At 44.0% G+C, this 23,107-nt stretch overlaps 1 protein-coding gene across 1 annotated transcript in view; it reads left to right on the forward strand.

Annotated features, from left to right (window-relative positions):
• Positions 1-23,107, forward strand: part of CD81 (CD81 molecule) — a 103,916-nt gene that overhangs the window by 61,446 nt on the left and 19,363 nt on the right. Inside the window, exons 3-4 of the mRNA XM_042467400.1 lie at positions 10,119-10,216; positions 19,015-19,089. Coding sequence (XP_042323334.1) covers positions 10,119-10,216; positions 19,015-19,089 — 173 coding nt within the window. The remainder of the gene's footprint in view (positions 1-10,118; positions 10,217-19,014; positions 19,090-23,107) is intronic.

Consider the following 23,107-nt stretch of genomic DNA (forward strand, 5'->3'; position numbering starts at 1 on the left):
ACATCAACAATTTAAGATTTGCAGATGACATCAAATTACTTGAAGAAAATGGAAACAATTTGGAACAACCTCTGAGGAAAGCTAAAGGAGAAAGTACAAAAGCAGGATTACAACTGAATATTAAGCAGCCAAGAATAATGACCACAGATATATTTATATAACTTTAAAGTGGGTAACAAAGGGGCGAAATAATAAGACAGGCAAAAGCCCACTTCTGGGCGACTCGAAGCTGTGCGGAAGTTGCCCAGAAGCCACCCCAACCCAGAAAAGCTGCTCTGAAAAGGAGTGGTAAAAACCCACTTCTTTTGATAGAGCTGTTTGGGACTGCGGTAACAAGGAGGATTAGGGCCATGCACGTCTGTTTGCCGTAGCTCCAGGGCAGCCACAATCAACCCTTTTTGGGTGGTCTGTTTGAAATAGTTAATGATTTCCTATACATTGGCTCAGTCATTAACCAGAATTGAGACTGTAGTCAAGAAATCAGAGCATTAAGACTTGAAAAGATCCAGTTTTGGGGTGGACAGGACCTGTGCTCCTGTCACACCTTGCATGAGGGATCCCCTGGCTTAAAGGACCTTGGGTTTGTAGGTAACAAGATCATACCCAGAATGGGAGAAGATGGCTCTGTCTCACTCTGAGTTAGCAAGGGAACCACACAGTGGCTTTCCTCCCAAATAGATTTCCACAGTGATCATTCCAGTGCCACTCAGCTGGCAGGCTGGATAAGTGAGTGAGTTTCCATTGGACAGCAGGCGGGTCAACTGATTAATGGTTGCACTTGGCTGGCAGGGAGTGACTGATGCCTGGATCCGGCAAGACTGTGAGCCAGGCCTATTCAGCTGTAATCCTTGAAGTTGTGATCATTTCCATTCCAACAAAATGTGGTCTGTGCTCATTCCTGCTAAATATACACTCAACACTGAGTCCACAAATGCACAGTACACTGTACTGTAGTTTCCTATCTTGTAGCTGTGGGAGCAACTTATTGAGCACCCGCCCTGGACTTGGAAGTCATTAGCATTTTGTTTTCAGCTAGAAAATATTTTGGAAATTCCAGTAGAATTTGTGCCTTGCCATTCCCAGAAACAGAGGCCTCTATTATGTGTATTTCTCCCTTTGCTTGTTTGCATACCTCAGCTGAAGCCAGTGAAAATGAAAATACTGCTAGTTCAGAGCTATGTTTTCTCTTGACAACTAGAGAAAATAGCCAGTTAGGAGGATGAATACCTGCACATTTTTACACTTTGTGTTGCTTGTATGCTGGCTGGTTGTCATATTTTATTACATCCTTTGAAAGTTTGTTGTCGGTGAAATTCTTCTTTGAAGGGCTACATCCAGTATTACAGAATAGGTAACTATTTAAGATCCAAAGCATCAATGATGGCAGAACATAATTCCTTTGAACTTAAAGAGGCAGATCTCCTATCACCCTAAAAATCCTGATCAGCTGCTTGGCTCTGGGAGAACTTCAGTTTCAGGCATTTCTCCAAAGCTGATTCATGGCTGTGTCCTAGCAGCCATACCACACCAGACCATTGAGAGACCTTTCCATTGGTTGTATTTGGTATGGTTTGTTATTGCTACTGCAGTGGCAACATCTGGAAGCCATCTGTGAGCACAACGGTGATACATTCTCAGGGATAGGAAGAGGCAGGGGCTTTCCACCACAGCTTACCAGTGTCAGCTGAGAAGAAGGGATGGGGAGAGTCCATCTCATTAATTTAAATTCAGTGGTTTTAGAAATGTTGGCTTGATTTGTTGTGAGCATAAAGGAAAAAGACAATAAAAGGGTAAGATTCAATATTTTAGCCTCTTCAGAGAACATTTTGAATTACTTCCTGCCAGATGCATACTTCAGATACCAGAGATTTTATTTACCATGTTATCTTGAAGTATTTTGAGTATTCAGAAGCCCTGCATATAGCAAATGCTGCACAGAAGTTGTTCAAAAGAAGATCCATCCATGTCCGAGCTGCACCAGTTACTGATGTTTGCACATGGAATGTTCATTATATCACCACAGTTGCGTGTAGTATTTCTGTGTAAAGACTTTGCATTTCTTCATTTCACAATTCACAGAAAGTATACTAGCTAAATGGAAGAAAATCCTTGACTCCTGGAATGTTTACATACTTTCCTGTTCTGTCTGCATTGCTTTCCTGCATTGATTTCCTGCACAGTTTAACAAGAAATAAAACGTGAACTATAGTTCTAATCTCAGAAATCTGACATTCCCATTCTTTGTAATACATTCAGAGCTGCATCCAACTACTCATCCTGACTAAGGTACACTGACTGAATTCATAGGACTTACCTAACTTAGTATTCAATGGATGTTTCAGTGTTTGTACTTCAGATGGAACTAGCAATTAGACTTAGGCCCTGTACAGCCCCATAGCCTCCTTTGATTTGATTATTTATTTTTATCTACAAACATTAAAAAAAACTTGAGAATATCGTTGGGAAATGATGCAAGAATACTATCCCTAAATTTTTCTCTAATGTTTTTTCTTTACCAGTTCAACAAGACCAGCTAGTAAAATTGACAGACATTCTTAAGAACAGACAGGATGTAGCCAAATGAACCAATCTTTGAAAGAATTTCTGATGGCTGTCTCTTTTTTCTTTTCAGGTTAGAAGGGACAACTGTCTTAGCATACTACTTTTAGACTTTTCTTTTAAAAAAACAATCTCAACCCAACTGTGTAAGCGAATGTGGATGGCAGGTGTGGCGCCACATGTCAAAGAAGAGTGGGTCTTCATTTAATGATTATATATCACACATTCCAAAGGGTGTTGGAGAGCTGTCTATGTTAGAGGCAAATGCAAATACCTTTAAGGAAGGGCTTTGGAAGACAGAGGGAACCTATCTCTGTGGAAAAACACTTAGAAGTTTTCAAAATCTTGTGGAGCTCCAAGTGAGGTTTTATAAGATGTCTGAAACCACTGAAAGGTCAGGAAATAGTGGGTTTTAAAACTGTCTTTGGATAAGAAAGGGAAGTGATGAAACTGAACAAATCCCACATTTTAAAGAACTGCTTGATGATTTAGTGCCATACGGGGAAGGGTCTTCCAATACAAAGAAGGAAGTTCAAATTGTATAACATCTAAGGAAGAAAGGGTCTTCCAAAGGCTAAAATGATTGGCTGATAAGTAGTTCATTGCATACTGTAAAAAATCACTTATACTCCATTTTGTTAGGCGTTGTTAATTTAGTGAAATGAATGCAGTCTGATACAGAGAACTATTGTTGGCTGCTGTTGTTTGTTCATTCATAAATAAACAGCAGTCCCACTCTGCTTTCCTCCAGTTGTCTGTTTGGCTCTGACTTTCAGGCACAAAGACTAACTTAATAAAGGCTGTCTGTCTGTGTTTTAGATGAAAGCTGGCCTTTCTCCCAAAGGCATCTTAATAATTTTATTGCTTCCTGACTGTGGCTTGATTATCACACTTTGCTTTCTCACTCTTCCATTGCAACTTGCAATGCCTGTCTCTTTCCTCTTGTGGTGGACAGTATTCTCACCCTTTTCTGTGCTTAGGAAGAAATTCAAATAGAACATGGGGTCACTTGTATTGGAAGAACTCTTCTAGTCCACTGCTTGCATTCTTTTCTTCTTTGAACTGTGCAGAAGATTTGAGATGACCTGCATACTGATGCCTTTCCAATGTGTAAGCCTCTAGTTTATCATCCTCCAAAACTCAAACTCACCCTTGGCTGTCATCCAGCTACATGGGTTTTTGCACCTGCTTGTCTTCAGAGCTTATTCAGATGGTTAAACCAAACAGTAGACCACAGTAGACTTCATATAATTAAGATGGTATATGAGATAAAGATTTCAGTGTTACAACCATACCATGGAATGCTGAATGTAGAGTCCTAAGAATTCATCTTTCAAAAGAAATGCACACTTGTAGCTCTCATATTTAATTGGGAACAGGGGAGGAATGTTTCCAGTGAGTACAGTACACAGAAAGCTGCGAGGGCCCAGTACTTGTCCTTCTGCCTAGTTTGATTTTTATGCAGCATGGAGTCTGACCAGCAGTCCTTCTTTTTCTTCATTGATAAAAGTTAACCTGTGAGGCTTGACAGGATAGGTTCTGGGTACAGTAAATGCACTGTTGCTGGGCTATGTGGTACCTGCAGTCTTTAAAGTGGTAGATACAGAGGAGATTGCCTTACACCTCCTTTCTCTCCCCCTAACTATGGCGCATTACAGACCATCCAAAACGGGCGGTTTGCCGGCGCCGTCATTTGTGGCGGCGAGGAGCCCAGCGGCCAAAGCGCGAGGCTCCTCGGCGCCGCAAAGAAGAAGCCCCAAAATGGCACTTCTTCTTGTGGTGCGCTAATGACGCCACAAGGCGCCAATGGTGCACTTGCGACATCATTAGTGCCACGCAACATGCGGACACTTAAGTGTCAGCTACATCAAGATGGTGGCGCCCGTGTACAACAGGCGCCATTTTGTATGGACCGAGTGCGTACTAGGGTTAGGGGCGTCTGTAAGGGACGCCCCTTCCTAACCCTAGTACGCGCTCGGCACGTACTTTACGCCTGTTTGTAATGGACCTATGAACAGTAAGTACCTCAGGTGATGGTTGTCTTCTGATGGTGCTCATGTTGTCAGAGGTTCACTCCGTAAGACTAGCCATAGTGTCACAGCCCCAACCTATAGACCTCTCTACTGGTACAAGTTAGGTTGTTATTATCATTATTATTATTATTATTATTATTATTAGCTTTATTTATAAAGCGCCGTAAATGTACACAGTGCTGTACAAAAAACAAATAAAATCAAGAATATATAAAAAGTCTGCCTATGGCGTACAATCTAATATTCCATTTTTTCTGTGGTTTTGGAGTCTATTAAGAATATATCGTTCCTGCAGTCACTCCCAGAATGGTGTTTCCCCTGCCTTCTGTTATACAGCTGTCATACTGTTTTCAAATACTATTATGGCTTAATTATGTGCTGTTTCTCCATGCCTTAGACATTTCCAGTGTAAGCAAGTTAAAAATGAAAATATTGGTAAATAAATAAAATGCAACATTACAGTTCCAAAACATTGTGCAGTGAGTGTGCAACTGCATCACCATGCTCCCCTCACTTGATCAAACAGAAATTAAACCAGGGAATGGTTTGAGGATGTTTGGGGCTACACTTGGCCTAAGACAAAGGTCTGCAGGTTAGGTGTGCTCCTGGATTCAATTCTGAGTCTGGAAACTCAGATTTCAGCAGTGACAGAAAGTACATTTGCACAGTTAACACTTGTGTACCACATCTAGCAGGAATATGGGAGAGGCCTTTCTCAGTGGCTGCCCCCAGACTCTAGAACTCCCTTTCCAGGGAAGTCAAACTGACACCCTCCCTACTGTAGAGAATCTTCTGTTTCAACAGGCAATAAGGTTCATTCCACTTAAACAATATTCCGGATTTTCCTAATTGTTGTGCTGGTATGTGAGTGTGTGTGTGTGTCTGTTTAATGGCTTATGTTTTAATATGGTTTAAACTTTTTATCATTTAATCTCTTTTTATTTTTTTATTTTATGGTCTTGTATTCTATTTTTGTATTTCTAACTATGTGTTTTTTAATTTGTTGTAAACCACTTTGAATCTCAAATTGGGGAAAGGGTGGGATGATAATAAAAACATACTTAAATACATACTTACAATCATTCACACACACCCTCTCTAGTTGATGGGAATGGGTGGAGGCAGGATGGCCAAAGAGCAAAGGCGTCATTAGGGGACCGCAACAAGTAACACCTGGTGTGCGTGTGTGTGTGTGTCACACCATTGTTCCTCAAAAATATGCCTTTTGGCAGAAATGGGCTGTGGTATCTGCCTGTTTCCATTTAAAATGTTGTAAGAGATGGGGTGAGTGGGGTGAGGTTCAGTGAGAGGAGAAAAGAGAGGCCCTAGATAAATAAAATATTTGTTCTTTATAAGTTTTCTTTAAAAACATCACATTTTACCAAATTTTCACTTTATACACTTGAAACTATGGATATGTAAATACATTTAGGCTGTGTGTACCGTATTTTAATTTAAAGGGATAATTTTAATTTTTCTAGTTGTTTATGTTACAGCTATTACCATTAGATTCAGTGGTATATGGGAATTATGATTTATGAGTAACATTGGTATAAAAAACATTACTAAGGATTTTGTTTGGTGTAGTAATGAGAGGAGGTCAGTGGGGGAGGTCACCAGGTGACAACAACCCTAGTGACGCCACTGCCAGAGAGGAATTTTTGGATGATAGATAACAACGGAGAGCTAGTGTGGTGTAGTTTCGAACGTTGAACTATGGCTCTGGAGACCGAGATTGGAATCCCCACTCAGCCATGGAAACCCACTTAGGTAAATCATACTCTTTCAGCCTCAAAGGAAGGTAAGGACAAATCCCCTCTGAACAAATCATGCCAAGAAACCCCAGTGATGGCCTTTGGATCACCATAAGTCAGAAACAACTTGAAGGTGTGCAATAAGATAACAGCTCCTTTCTTATTTCCCCCATCAGGAATGTTGAGCAGGCTATCTGCTACAGCATCTGAATGATTAGATCTAGTGTCAGTGCACTGCAGTGACTTGGAAATCACAAACCTAGCTTGACATCCTGACTTGGTCATGAAGCTCCCCAGGTGGCCATAAACCATTGTGTTATTTTTCAGCCTCACCTTCTTCCTCACAGAGTTATTGTAAGGTTAACATGAACCCCACGTGCTGTTGAGAACTTCCTTGAAGGAAGGAAATGATACAAGTATGACAAATAAATAAATTGGCATGTTGTCAGTCTAAAAAGGGCATGGGGTAGAATCAACTTTTGTTCCCTTTAAAACAAAAGATAAACAAGCTCTGTCTGTCACTGAAGGCATTATTGGCTTCCAAGTAAATGGCTACTTGCAAGCCTCAAATAAATGTAAAATAAATCCAGTCTTTTCTTGTCCCCCACCCACAAGTCTCATATGAGTAAACTGACTGTTCTTTTACTTTTAGAGCAACCAGCACAGCTAGTGACTATGTTTAATGGGGGATTCTGGGAAGTATAGTCCAAAAGGCTACTCTTACACATTCTGCATAGCTGCATATCAATGGTGGGGGGGGCATTCTGTCTTGTACTGTTCTCTCTGCATCTTCCCAGCTCCCACCTCAAAAGCTTTCCAATCAGGCCTTTGTATATGGTTTATGGTCTCTCTCATCTGGCTCTCCTCCATTCTACATGGTACAGTGTGTTTATGCAATTTCTATGAGATCTCTGCCTCTTGGCCTATATTAACTCTCCACTTTCTCAGATATTTTTTCTGGTTGCCATTTTTCATCTTGTTCCCACCCTGGGTTTGGATCAGAGCACCTTTCCCTCTGAAGACCACCAGATCACAATAATCTTATAGGAGGACATCCCTGGGTTGTAAACCTAGATTTATAAACCACCAAATTTATGTTGTTGTAAAGTTCTGTTGCATCACTGTGTTATACAATAGCCACTAACTTCATTTCTACAGTGGGCTGGGGTTTGGTTCCAGGATCTACTGTGAATACCAAAAGCCATGGATGCTCAAGTCCTCTTATATACAGTGGGGTAGTAAAATGACATCCCTTATATAAAAGAGCAAAATCAAAATTTGCTTTTTGAAATTTGTGTGTGTGTGTGAATATTTTTGAACCATGGTTGGTTGAATCCATGGATACGGAGGGCCAGCTGTACTAGACTCATCAGTGCTGAGTGATATGCCCATTTATGACTCTGCCTCCTCCATCTTTAACAGTTTCTCTAACAAATTGGTCTTTCTTCATGGTTGGTACCAATGGTAGCTCTAACATCAGTGTGAAAGTGAGACAACTGTAGACTCAGTCAGTAAATCAGAGCTATCCAAGGTGTTAAACTGCTTTGGAGACAGAGTTCAGCACCTTGAATAGCTCTTTTAAAATTCAAACTAAAACAGGAGTTGATGTACCATCCCACTGCCATCAGAGCCACCAGTAACTACTTGTTATTAGACATGTAAGACAAGATTAATGTGGCAGTGCTGTTGTCAGCTGTCAATGTGTTGGGAGTTCATATCATGTGTCTTTTATAGAACCTCAGTGTGTATTCTTAGACTGGTCCTTTCAGTATTGTACTATTGGTTTAGGATGGAGTACAAACCATGATTCTTTCCACAATTAACCATCATGCCTTTTGATTTATTTAATCCCCAACAGCAACTTAGTTGTGTAGGAAATAATAGCAACATAGTGGGGAAAAGGAACGTTATTACGGATATTAATATACATCACTTTAATCCTTCATAACCCATTGTCATCTGCATTGGAGAACTTCCCTTCCTCAGAAGGCAACCTTCTGGGGACACTTTTTCCCAAAGGCTGTAGCACCAGAACAAAGGGTTATAATACCCCTGTGTACCTGTTATAGTCCTGATAACTACCCCTCCCTCCAATGCTGTTTGCATTTTACCACACCCACACATTAGTCACAAAGATGCATTTTAAAACTTGGTCTGCATAATTACAAGAACCTTTGTTCAACTTTCTAACACTCTGTACTGTTTAGGAGTAACATAGCATTGTAGGGATGGAAGTTTCCTGAAGCTTTCTTCGCCCAGCCTCACAGAATCTTTTGCATCTATATCTGCATGAAATTCGTCATTATTATATATTAGTCCTGTTCTAGAGAGAATGTGTGGCTGTCCAGACATGGTTGTATGTATTTCCTGTCATCTGATCCATTAGGCATACTAACTGGGGCTGCAGGTTTTCTTCCCCTCTTTTAAAATATGAGCAGGAGCAAGCAACAATGTCTCTGTAAAAAGAAAGACATTTAAATGTGCAGTTTGTGCTAGCTAATAGTAGAAGAAATAAAGCTGTCTCAACCTGATGTGCTTGGCTGTGATCATGCAAGGTACAGTATCATGCAAGATCATCTGTTGGGTATGTTTTGATTGAAATTTCCTGCATGACAGGGGGTTGGACTGGATGGCCCTTGTGGTCTCTTCCAACTCTATGATTCTAAGGAAGCCACAGCTATCAAGCATTCCAAATTTTATTTATTAATTTAATATCCCACCTTTCTGCCAATGTGGGACCCAAAGTGGCATGTTAGCTTAATGACCTTGGGTTAGTGTTTCTGTGATATTGCTGCACCGGTTTATTGGGGGTACATACCTAGTGTCCCCAACAAAGATTCTAGAAATAAATAAGATTAAAAATGGTCTAAATGTTTCCCATTGGAAGGAGCAATTATAGCTTTGTGATTGTCTGTTCGCAAGGCTGATAAGTGGGGAGGAAAGATTCCTGGGGCTTGGACCTCTGGAGGACAACAGGCCTCTGGGATACTGAACAGTGGAAGCACAAACAATACACTACATAATACATTTTTGTATCTCAGCAGCTCAGAGAGTTTGGCTATAATGTCTTCTGCTAAATTTATGGGCCAGTGCCCAACCATAAATCTGACCTAAATCTGGTACCACTGCCAGTGGCCCAATCTTTATTTTTCTGTTACTCTCACAAAGGAGCCAGCATGGCATAGTAGTTTGAGCATTGGATTATGACTCTGGAGGCCAGGTTTTGAATCCCTGCTTGGCCATGGAATCCTTCTGGGTGACCTTGGCCAAATCACACACTCTCAGACTCAGAAAACCCTGTGATCAGTTTGCTTTAGAGTCTGCCATAATTTGGAAATGACTTAAAGGCACAGAACAACCATGGAACATCCACATTCAGAGGCAGCATGCCCCTAAAATGGATATGGCCAGCAGAGAGAAGGCTGTTGCTTTAATGAACTTCTTTACAAGCATCTCTGGAACATCTATCTGGCTGTTTTTGGGAAATGAATATTAGACTGGAGCTTGCAAATCTTATTTATTTATTTAGGACCACATCTTCCAAAACACCATCCCCCCACAGTGTGGCCTGTGGCTCTGATGGCTGGAGAATACTGGGTGTTGGGTATGCTAGACCTAAACAGATTTTTGGTTTGATCCAGCACAGCTCTGATTTATGATCTTAACTGCAGTGCATGTCTTTTTTCTCTCTTCCCCACCCACATTCTGTTGTATAAGTTTCTTAGTTTGTGAACAGACTTTAGTCAACGTACATGCTTATTATTTCCAACAGGAATCTACATTCTGATTGCTGTTGGGGCAGTGATGATGTTTGTGGGTTTCCTGGGATGCTATGGTGCCATTCAAGAGTCACAGTGCCTTCTGGGAACAGTAAGAAACTTTTTATTTATTTATTTTTAGTGTGTCCTATATGATGTATTTAATTGCTTTAGATAATTCTAGTTCCATGTGAAGGTAAGTGTAAATATTTGCTAAGGGAAGCCCAAAATGTATGGAAATAAGCAAGAACTCTAGCTGTATGACAGCAAGTTAGGAAGGAACTGTCTCCAGGAGACCTGGCATCTGACTTGATAATGTAAAACAGCTATCTGAGATGTGTAGGTTGTCATTCTCAGAAAATATCCCTCATTCTCAGAAAATATCCCTCATTCTCAGAGTGAAGGCAATAGGTATGTCTTCACTTACATCCTGACTTGCCTGATCCCAGACAGGTTCACCAGCTTAGTCCCTTTTGTTTCCTCCTTCCATCTGTATATTCTACCATAGCAGTTACCTTTTCTGTTCAAAAAGGCTATTCCAGCGTTAGGGGCAATATTATCTAACTGGTCCCCCTCCCTGTCCCTCTCCCTTCTCAGATACACTTGTTTACCAAAGTTTACATGATATGTGTATGTGTGCATGCACTCACAGCTGCATGTCACCAGTCAGCTTATCCTCATGAATTTCATAGTTTCCTTAGGCAGGAAATATTCAGTGGTAGTTTTGCCATTTCCTTCCTCTAAAATATAGTCTGCAGCATCTAATATTCACTGTGGGAAGAAGGAAATAAGTGAGTTGAGGGAAGACTTTCTGTCTCCTGCTGAGACATCTTTCAAAGATTTTAGTGCAGTGGGGATAAAGCTATTTAAATTAACTTGTTCTCCCCTATAAAAACTAATGCTTTGACCAAGTACATCCCTAGAACCAAGTTAGATGCCCCTTTCTAGTTCTACTGTTTTCTGCTATCTGTTAGTCGTGTATCGCTTAGACCTTGTCCTCTGCTAAGATTGTGTTTCTTTTGCATGGACATTGCATCATCCTAGCATTGGAAAGCAGTGGTTTGCATTTAGACTTGCATAAGCTGAGTACTTCCTCTCCCCACCACCACCACACCACTTCACTGCATCCTCTCTGTTTGACTTCCTTTGATATTCTTCTTTACATCGCACCTACCTCTCGCCATATCCTACACTGTTGTGGGATTATTCTCAGCATCAGGGAGCTGCATTAGGGTGGGAAGGGAAGGAAAGCCTCCTTGTGTTACCAGAATTCCCTCATACAAGTCTAGTTTTGAGCCAAGTACACTCTGTATCTGGAGGAAACTCAATACTGTCTTCATTTAGCATATCCATTACTATTTATGACTTCCATGTGGAATGTAGCTGCACATGCTTTTAGTCTGACCTTTTGCTGTCTTTTGCTATGTGAATAGTGCAAGGTCCTAGTGATGCACTGTTTTATTACCTCATTCTGAAACGTTGTCAATTTAGATGGCATTGAGGGATTTCAGAGGCATTGCCTTATTGGCCATGTGAGGACAAGGGACAAAAAGGAATAAAAGGTAATAAAATTTCAGTTCCATTAATAACAAAAAGGTAACTTTTCTTGTGATCCAGCTGTTCTTCTTCGTGGTCTCTGCGAAGCACACAAATGGGTTATTCTGCACCTGCGGAGCATTTCCAGAACCTACTTGAATCATTAGGGAAGACTTTTTGGTGGTAGCTCCGCCCACCCTCTATATAGGCAGGACATCTTCCCGCCCTTTCCCAGTTCCTTTTGTCCGCCGCGTGAGCAGCTTAGGAACCTTGCTTAGAATAGCTTCTTCCTTTAGCTTTTGCTTTTGTTTGCACTGTGTTTGCTCTGACTTCATTTGACTTTGACTTCTCTTTTGGATTGTGATTTGGACTTGGTTTTGGACTCTGAATAACGGAAACACTTGGCAGGTCGACAATTCTCCCTCTTCATCCTCTGTATTTGGTCTAAAGATGTCTGTGCACTCTTTTAAAAAGTGCACTGAATGTGGGACTAATATCCTAGCACTCGATGGACACTCCTTGTGCCTCCTTTGTCTGGGCAAGGGCCATGCTCCCGCCACCTGCCCTCATTCCATGGCCTTCACACCGCAGGCCAGAAAAATAGGGAGATGCGCCTTAGATCCCTGCTCTATGCGCAAATCTTGAAGCCTCCCTCCACCTCTATAGCCCCTGCCAAGGCTATGGCCGCAAAGAGCAAGCCCTCATCTTTGGCCTCAGGGGTCCCTGCCAAGGCTACTGCTGCTGAGGGCAAACCCTCTTCAAAAATTTCTGGGTCAACAACCCCAGACAAACAAAGGTCCACGGACCAGGATGTGGCTGGCCACCCATCCTCACCAAAGAGGAATAAGTCCTCAGATTCCTCCAAACCAGAGAAGAGAAAGCACAAGTCTCAGGACAAGTCTAAGGACTCCTCCCATCACTCCAGGAAAAAGTCCCATCCCTGCCTGGACTCTGACTCCGACTGCATGTCCCATACTGACGCGGTCACCCAGCCCGGCAACACCAAACTGGGCTCAGTACCATGCGCGCAGCCAGCGCCTCAACCTCAGTTGTCTCCTCAACCCGACTCTTGGGCCCGACCAGATACAGCCACCTTTTTGCATTCTCTGTCTGAACCCTACCAACTCTCAGAGGATGAAGAGGAAGCCTCCCCTTTCACCCAATTGGTGATACCGGACCAACTCTCCCAAACTTCAGAGGTTGTTTGTTTTGAGAACAAACAGGATTATGACACATCCTCTGTCCTGGCTGAACCTCCCAGACAGGATGTTGTTTTTGATCAAGCTACGGACACTTATTTTTTGCCTCTTCACCCTTCAGAGGTCCATGGAGGCCATTTTGTCTTCAACTTTCAACCAGTTGAACCTCTCTTGCCTCCTGCAAGCTCTTCAGCTCTGCATCCATCCCATCTCGGTCTCGCCTATCCTCGGCTTCATGAGCGGAACCAGCCTGACCCATACAGTCGACTTCAGCTGTCTCCCTGCAGGTGCTCCCTTCGTTCTCTCAACCTGCACCAGGACCAGGTCAGCTTTTGCTGAATCAGCAGAGCACTCCGACTACACTCATGCTCAGCAGTCACAGTCTCTCATGGACCTCGATGCTCACTCTGCATCGGATGACTTTTTTTTCCCAGAACAAATGATCTGAATGGGCAAAGCCCTCAACATTGAAGTATTCTATGCAGACTCCCAGGCTCTTGACCCGATTGATGAGAGGGTCCCAACTCCAACCTCCATTGCCTTCCTGCCTTCTATGTCCAAGATTGCAAAGAGCTCTTGGCCCACTTTGTCTTTTGCCCAGCCTTCCACCAAAAATCTTAACAATCTCTACCACATCACACCTTCGGAAGAGTCTTGGTTGTTTGAACATCCTCGCCCGAATTCAGTAATTGTGGAAGCCTCCTAGGTCCGCTCGGCCCCAAAGACAGCTCTCACCCAAAACTATAAGGAGGGTCATAAGCTTGACACCATGGCACGGAAATCCTATGTCTCTGCAGTCTTGGACCTTAAGATCCAGAGCTACTCAGCGTGTATGGCTGCCCACCAACAGCAGCTTTGGGAAAAGGCTCTTCCCTTATACAAACAGCTCCCTGAGGACAAGAGACGGACAGCCATGGCCATCCATGCAGAAGCTCGTGCACTGGCCTCGCACCAGATCTCAGCGGCCTGACACATGGCTGACTGTGCTTCCCAACAACTCTTGGGCTCCCTGGCTAAAGTCTTCGGACCTAACACCTCAAGCCAAACAGGCCATCGAAGAGCTCCCCTTCCATAAGGAAACTGATGGGAAATTGGACTTCAAGAACAAAATGAAGAACACAGACCATAAATACGATATGTCTTCTTCCTCAACTTCTCGCCCTCCTTTCCCTCAACACAATTCAGGATGGCAAAGACTCCCTACCCCCCCCCCCAACCAGGGTAGATCTAACCAGTCTTCGGACTATCACCAGCAACGCTTCCCTCCCCAACAGCAAGGGAAACGCCAACAAAAACAAAAATACAAGCAAACTTTCCATAAGAAGGATGCAGCACAAGGCAAATGCCATTTCTAAAGCTCCCAAGTGCACTTCGTTTTTTTCAACCCCCTTTGAGGATTGCCTGGTCTCCTTCCACCACTCTTGAGCCTCCATAACATCTGACTCCTGGGTGCTTTCCATCATCTGTAGGGGTTATGCCCTGGACTCCAATCTTTTCCCCCAAGGGGTATCATTCTCACCACTCCCCCCTCAGACACTCTTCTCAACGAAGTGTGCTCTCTTCTTCAAAAAGGGGCCATTGAGCCTGTCCCTCCATCTCTGACCCGACATTGCCTTTTCTCTAGATACTTCATTGTCTTGAAAGCCACAGGCAGCCTCCATGCCATCCTGGACTTGCACTTTCTCAACTCTTTCATTGCCTATAGACATGGTAACTTTGGCCTCCATCTTGCCTCTCCTGCAGGAGTCAGACTGGTTCGCCTAATTCCACATCAGATTCGAGAGGACCACCGGGACCTTATAACCTTCTCTGTTGGCCCCCAATTGCTTTCGGTACCGAGTACTGCCCTTTGGACTTTCCACTGCACCCAGAGTATTCACAAAGTGCATGGCGGTCGTAGCCGCATACTTCCGCCAACAAAACATCATCGTCTTTCCCTACCTCAATGACTGGTTGTTTGTGGCCCCGTTCAGGCAGATGCTCTTCTCCCATCTCAAGTTGGCACTCTCTCTCCTTCCCCACTTGGGACTCATGATCAACAAGGAAAAGTCCACTCTCTGCCCAAACTAGCAGGTGCGCTTCATAGGAGCCACCTTGGACACCACGACCTGCAAAGCATACCTTCCTCACGACAGATTCCTCAACCTCAGGTCTGCAATTCATCACTGCCTTGCCTTCCGGCACATCACTGTGCAAACAGCTCAGGTCGCCCTTGGCCATATGGCATCCACCACATTTGTCACGTTGTTGGCCCGTCTCCGCATGTGTCCCTTCCAGTCATGGCTCCTCTCGGTCTTCAACCCTGTCTTCAACAATCCACGCAAGTGGCTCACTGTTCCAGGGCCTGTCACCCGCTCTCTCTACTCGTGGCTCGACCCACTCAATGTCTTAGTGGGTGTGCCCTTTGTACCACCTCAGACTTCACTGACCACTGATGCCTCAAACACGGGCTGGGGAGCCCATTTCGACAACCTCTCTGTCCATGGGAGATGGACACCAACTCCACATCAACACTCTCTAGATGTTAGCAGTACAGAAGGCACTGAAGGCCTTCGAACCCTCCCTTCAAAAACAGGTCGTCCTCCTCCTCACGGACAACATGATAGTGATGTATTACATCAACAAACAGGGCGGTATGAGGTCGACCACCCTTCTTGGCCTCACCCTTCAAATTTGGAACTGGTGTATCTGAAGAAGGATCACCTTGCAAGCCATACATCTCCAGGGAGAGGAAAATGAGCTTGCAGACAAGCTAAGCAGAGCTCCAGACTCTTGTCACAAGTGGCAACTGAATCCTCAAGTTGTCCTCCACCTCTTCTCTCTGTGGGGACCTTTTTGCCTCTCATCTCAACTCCCACTGCAACCACTTCTGTTCCAGGATCCCTTCACCTCGGTGGTCCGGCAAAAAGTTCTACACCTTCCCCCCATTTCCTCTAACCACCAGAGTGATAGCAAAGCTACGCACCGATTGACCGGACGCGATCCTGTCCACCCCTTGGTGGCCGAGACAGCTGTGGCTCGCCCCCTTCCTCCATCTCTCCAACAACTAATTCTGGCCTCTGCTGCTCCGTCCCAACTTTCTGAACCTTCATGATGGTCAGGTTCACCACCCCGATGTGGACACTCTCTGTCTAGTGGCGTGGAGGATTCAGCCTTGACTCAACCCTCGGTACCAGTCCAAGAAATCATCCAGGCCTCTCGAAAGCCTTTCACACAGCACTCCTACGCCCTTAAGTGGGCTAATTTTTTGGCCTTCCTGTCCTCAAGGAGCCTCACCTCTTCGGAGGTCAGTGTCTCCGTTGTCTTGGACTTCCTCCATCACCACTCAGCATCTGGCCTCTCCATTTCTTCTCTGAAATGCTACCTCGCGGCCATATGTGCCCACTACCAATTCTCCGGTCAACCATGTTTCTTCACCGACCCACTCATGAAGAAATTTTTCCGAGGCCTTGTCAATCTAAGACCACTTGCATTGATCCCGATCTCGACTTGGGACTTCCAGCTTGTCTTAGCAGCACTCGCTACCTCATCCTTTGAACCTCTGGCTTCCTGTGACCTCAGGCTCCTCATCTGGAAGACAGCCTTTTTGGTAGCCATCACTTCAGCACGCGGGGCCAGTGAACTCTGTGCCCTCTGTACGGACTCCCCGTACTTGAAATTTTTTAAGGACAAGGTTGTCCTCCATCCGGACATTTCCTTTCTACCAAAGGTCGTGTCTACCTTTCATTTTGGTCAAGACATCATCATCATCATCATCATCATCATAATTGAAATCATTCTCCCAACGCTAGCCCAGGACCTGACCACCGACACCGAGCACCGGCTCTACTCTTTAAATGTCAGGTGGGCGCTAGCCTTCTACCTCAACAGGACTTTGTCCTCTCGTTGTTCTCCCAGACTTTTTGTCTGTTATTCCAACCTCAAAATGGGGCTTCCAGTCACACCTCAACGCTTCTCCAAATGGGTGACTTCCACAATCTTCCTCTCCTATGAGATTTTTGGGAAGACTCCGCCTGCTCGAATTTGAGCCCATTCCACCAGGGCGGTAGCTTCATCTTCAGCCTTCCTCTCTGGAATTCCCTTGGAGAACATTTGCAAGGCTGCGATTTGGTCACAACCTTTGACCTTTATCAAGCACTGCAGACTTGATACCAGACACGGACATGAAGCAGCCTTTGGCAGAGCTGTTTGCCTATCTGGCATGCATTAAGGTTAGTTGGCACCTGTCAAATAACTGACAATCACACTGTTTTGATGATTTAATATTTTATTTATTACCAGGACACTCCCTCCTCCACAGAGGACTAAGCTTGCCAGTCTAACCCATTTGTGTGCTTCACAGAGACCACGAAGAAGAAGGACCTGTACCTGTAGTTCTTCGAGTAGTCATCTGGGAATCCACACAAATCCCGCCAGTCCTCCCCCCTCTCATGTCCTTCTCTCTTCCTTGTCTGCTTTTCTGGTGGACCTTTTTTGGAACTGAGAAAGGGTGGGAACACTTCCTGCCTATATACCACCAAAAACTTTTCCCTAGCAATTCCAGTAGGATCTGGAAATGCTGCGCAGGCGCAGAATAACCCATTTGTGTGGATTCGCAGATTACCACTCGAAGAACTACAGCTACAGGTAAGTAACCTGTCCTTCCCCTGCCTTCATTGAAATCCTTGATACCATCTTAACTGACAATATCTTAAATAGAATGTAGGCCTGTAACTCCATCATCATCATCATCATTTTTTTCTATATGATTTTCTATATGATGAAGAAGCTATTGAAGCTTCAAAAGCTTGCATAATACATTTTATGTTTTGGAGTTGGCCCAATAAAGGGGTCTATGCTTGTGGATTTTGTATCTTGTCGTATTTTGCTGCATGGCCAACATAGCTAGTTTTGAATATATTATGTTAGTGTTCTATCCTAAGAGTGCACATCTATTATTTTTAAAAATACAGCAAAACTCCTGCTCTTTCTGCAGTGTGACAATACATGTCTAGGAACCCCTTGTTTTGTTTTGTTTTTGTGGTTCTTCAAAGGCTGTGTGCTCCTGCTCACCCATGATAGGAGTGCACCCTTACCCCAAATTTTTGCTATTAAGGGGACAAACTGATAGAATCCTTGGAATAAACATTTTGTCCTAATAATGCTACCCCTCCACACACACACAATCATTCTATTACACATGGACAGTATAGAAACCTTGATCAGAAACCTGTGAATAAACATGATAATGCCTAGCTCTCTGTACCACATTACCTCTGTGAAAGCCTCATTCATTAATCTTATTTTTGCCCTGCTAGTCTGGTGGGGTTTTTTTTTTGGGGGGGGGGGGGGGGGGGGAAAGGCTTTGTCACATTTATGTTCTATACATCTGAGAACGAGCATGGTGGAGTGACTAGAGCTTTAAAAGATCAAGGCTCATACCTCTGCTTAACCATGGAAACCCACTTGGGCAAGTCACACTCCTGTCCGTTTCCAAGGAAAGCAATGGGAAACCCCTGAATAAATCTTGCCAAGAAAAGCCTAGAATAGGGTTGCCATAACTATGAGTCCACTTGAACCCACATAAGAACAACGTAAGATGTTCTCTGGCATCTAAATAAGTATTTTTGTAGCAATTTGTTGAAACTGAACCATGGAGCATTGGAGAAGGATGTACAGTATGAAAGCATCTGGAAAGTAATGGCATTTTGCTTGCAAACTGTTTCAGCATTATCTGATTCAGAGATTAATGGCTGAGAGATGTATCCCGACATAAGAAGTTTGCATTGAGCTTGTTCAGTCACATTGGCGTCTTAGCCAACCGTACTGTCTTCTGGTGTTCTGCGTTCACTGCAAGATGCCTTTGGTTGCTCTCATCTTCTTACTCGCAAGGTGTACAAGGAAAAAAGTCAAGAAATATGAATACCAGGCTGAGTGGAATGTATCCCTCGTGAACAGAGCACTGTAGGGATACATAGTCCACAGTGATTTGTGGTTTTTCAAAGGCATCATTATTGCCTGAAGAATACTGCTGAGGGGGCTCCATTCATGACATTATCTACTGATTTTTTTGAGGACATGCTATTTATCCTCTTTGTCATAATGCATATTTACTGGCACACTTGCACCAAAACCTTTCTCATTTATCTGATCAGTACTGCCAACTTTTCATATTTAATCTGTATTTTGTTCACAGTTTTTCACCTGCCTTGTAATATTGTTTGCTTGTGAAGTCGCTGCTGGAATCTGGGGCTTCGTTAATAAAGATCAGGTAAGGGATTTATTATGATGATTTATAGTATGTGTTTTGTGTGGAACTTTCAGTTTACAATATGCCAGAGATCTCTCTGGTACTATAAGGACTAATACATTTATTGTGGCATGGATTTCATGGACCAAATCATAATAACTTTGTAAATTGACCTTATTTTCACCTCACAAACCTCTGTTTAGGTAGAGTAGGGCTGAGTGCCAAACTAAACATTTATAAAAGGCATTGCTGCTGCTTTGTATTCCTGACTTATTTTTCCTTACAGTGTGTAATATTAGCAACTTGATGTTAGACATCATGATGCAAACTTCTCCCTGCCCTCTGCTGGCCAGTGAAGCAGGGAGGTGGCAGGCATGTTGGTTTGCACATTGTTTATACTTCATGTATTTCAAGGAAACAAGAAGAAGAGATAATGGGGCTCTTCACATTCCTTTACATGAGATTTTTTCCCAGACATCTGGTGATAATCCCAAAGCTTTCCAAACAGTTTTATGGTTACATAGAAATTCAGTCCAGGTTTTTGCTTCCAAACCATATACTGTAATCACTCCATTTCTCCACCCCCAAAGCACATTGAAATGAAGCAAAGAAAGTTACTCTTGAGAGTTTCTCAGTGCAGTAGGGTATTGTGTCCTAACTTTGTGCTTTAGCAACCTGTATCCTTGCCTCCACGCTGATTTTCCTGCTGTTGAGCTGCCATGGAACTCATATTGTGTTTTGTGTGTGTATATATGGGATTATGTATGTACAGTACAAAGTGCTTTTACAAAATGACATAATTTCTAACAGATAACTTCCTCCCTAAAGATCACTAAGTTTCAAACACTTAATTGAAGAGCCATGTTAGCTTAGTATGAACACCTGGCCAATATCAGTGCCAGTCAGGCCACCCAAGGAGAATGATTACACAATCTGGGCACATCAGCAGAGGAGGCCCTCTCCTGTTCTGGAGATATTTCCCCTCTTCTAAAAAGTTTAGTGTTGTTGTTGCTGGATTATTTTTCTGGAGGTGTGGTGGTCACACAGCTTTATTTAACTCAGCCACAGCTTTATTTAAATCTTGGATTTCTTCAGTAGATGAGCAGATTATTTGAGAGTATTTTAAAATACTTTGTTAGTTTGAATCAGGAAATGATTTATCCAGTAAATTAAGTGTTAACAAAAAAAATCTGTGTTTCTTCTTCCTTCCTTCTTGTCCACCCGTTCTGTTTCATTCCCCTGCCCCATCTTTTTTACACTTGTCCATGTTTTTCATTCTTCTTTTTGTCTGATAACATTATACGCAATTAAATTTATCATTATATTGTTTTGAGGGTCTTCTTTCTACCTTTAGGGTTCTTAAAATTTTTCATACGCCTATAAATCTCAGGGTTATCTCAAGTCTGTTGGTAATTTTCCTTTTGTACTTGGATAGCATGGCATAGAAAAATATAGTATTAAAGGTACAGTGGGCCTTCCTTATACGCGGATTTGCCATGCGCTGATTTGAGCATCCGCGGATGGCAAACCCGGCCATTGTTGCCAATGGCGTTGGGCGTGCACGCATGCCGCCATTGGGGACAAAAGTTCCTCTCCTCCCCTCCTTTTTCCCTCTCTTTTCCTTCCCTTAATTCCCTCCCTATTTACCTCCTCCTCGCTGCTGCTGCTTTGATTGTCTCATCACAGAAAAGCAGGATAAAAATAAAAGTTTTCTTTTTTTTAATTTAAACTCCTCATCACCGCCACCACCTTGGCTTCCTCAACGTCACCACCATGGGAAAGGCCGGGTGATGGTGTTGGAGCCCAAGAGGCCTCCAGGCCGCCACCCGGCCCTTCTGCGGAGGTGGTGGTGGAGAGAAGATGGAACAGCAGTGCCAGAGCCCTCCTCACCACCTTGGCCTCTATGCTGCCATTGCCGCCTCTGCCACGGAAGGGCCGGGTGACGCCCCGGAGGCCTCTTGGCCTCCAGCAGCAGCACCTGGCCTTTCCCGCCACAGCAGCGGCAAAGAGGCTGAGGCAGCAAAGAGGCCGGGTGGTGGTGCAGGGGCCCTTGAAGGCCTCTGGCGCTGCTGCTACCCGCCTCCTCGCCGCCGCTGCCACCACTGTGGAAATGCAGGGTACTGCTGCTGGAGGCCAAGAGGCCACCACCCTGCCCTTCCGTTGTGATGGCAGTGGCAGTGAGGAGACCAAAGCTCAACAGCACCACCCAGCCTCCTTGCCACTGCCGCAAAAGGGCCGTGTGGCAGTCCTGGAGGCTCTTGGCCTCGAACAACACCACCCAGCCCTTCTGCAGTGGCAGCGAGGAGGCGGAGCAGCCGCGCCAGCCCAGAGGCCTTCAAGGCCTCCAGCACCACCACCCGGCCTACTCACCGCCGCTGCCGCGGGAAAGTCCATGTGGAGGTGTTGGAGGCCAAGAGGCCTCCAGGCTGTCACCCAGCCCTTCTGCGGTGGCAGTGGCAGTGGCAAGGAGGCCGAGGCGGTGAGGAGGTCTGTGATGCTGCTGCTCCACGTCCTCTCCACCACCACCTCCATGGAAGGGCCGGGTGGCAGCCTGGAGGCCTCTTGGCTTCCAGCACCACCACCTGGCCTTTCCCATGGCAGTGGCAGCGAGGAGGCTGAGGCGGCGGCGGCATAGACGAGATGAGTAGGGAGGGAAGGAACAAGGGAGGGAGGCAGGGAGGGAGGGAATTAAGAAAGGAAGAAGTAAGGGGAAAAGGAGAGATGGGGAGGGGAGGGACTTTTGTTCCTAATGGCTGCGCATGTGCACGCACACTGCCATTGGGGACAATGGGACTTGAGCATGCCCAGATTTTGGTATGCACGGGGGAGGGGGGATCTGGAATGGATCCCCTGCGTATATCAAGGGCCAACTGTATGTTGATGTTATTGTTTATCATCATACTTTAGCCCAAACTGAGTGTGATACAGGTTGAGTCTCTCATCCAGAATTCCAGAATCTGAAATATTCCAAAGAACAACACTTTTTTCATGAGTGGCTGAGATAGCGACACCTTTGCTTTCTGATTATTCATTGTGCACCAACTTTGTTTCATGCTCCAAATTATTTAAAATACTATATAAAATTTCCTTCAAGCTATGTATATAAGGAAATATGCATGGATTTTGTGTTTAGATCGGTGCTCTCTCCAAAATACCTCATCCTGTAAAAAGGTAAAGGTAAAGGTTTCCCCTTGATATGAATGTCTAGTTGGAACTGACTGTAGGGGGTATTATTAAGCTAAAGAGTCAGCATTGTCCAAAGACAATTCTGGTGGTCATGTTGCCAGCATGACTGCACCAAACGCTGTTACCTTCCCACCAAAGTGGTATCTATTTATCTACTTGCATTTGCATGCTTCCAAATTGCTAGATTGGCAAAAGCTGGGACTAGTGATGGAAGGTCACCCCATGATGTGGCACTTTGGCCTTCAACTACCAACCTTCTGACCTTATGATCATCAGAACTGGCATCTTAACCACTAAGCCACTTCATATATGCAAATATATGTATTCTAAAAGGAAAAAAAAACATAATCCAAAGCACTTCTGGTCCTAGTGTTTCAGAAAAGGGAGACTCAACCTGCAACCAATCTCCATGATCAAACAGCAAATATGAGGAATGCTGAGGGTCTTGCCACAAAAGATCTGAGTAATTTTCATCAAAACATGCAAATCTGAGAGGCCCAAAATATTACTTCATCAATGTTTAACCCTTTCCATGGTTGGCTGAGTTAAAGAGGGTAAGATTCTGCTTGTCACCTAACAATCAGTGGGAATTAGGGGTTATTTTCTGAGGCCTTGCTTCAGAAATGCTGGTGATGCTGTGCCAAAATACATTTGACCTAAGTTAACAAGGGGGGGGGGATACACATGAACTTTTTAGGTAATGACAGCTCTGTAATATTTTCTCTTATTATTTGGAGACAACCTTATATAAAAGTAAATACTAACGAATGATTGTTTTACATAGCCTTATGTAAAATAAATACAATTGAATACTATTACTGAAGACTATAGGTCTTAGAAGTCCCCGTCCCCC

This window comes from Sceloporus undulatus, chromosome 1 (genome assembly GCF_019175285.1).
Source record: "Sceloporus undulatus isolate JIND9_A2432 ecotype Alabama chromosome 1, SceUnd_v1.1, whole genome shotgun sequence".
NCBI lineage: Eukaryota > Metazoa > Chordata > Lepidosauria > Squamata > Phrynosomatidae > Sceloporus > Sceloporus undulatus.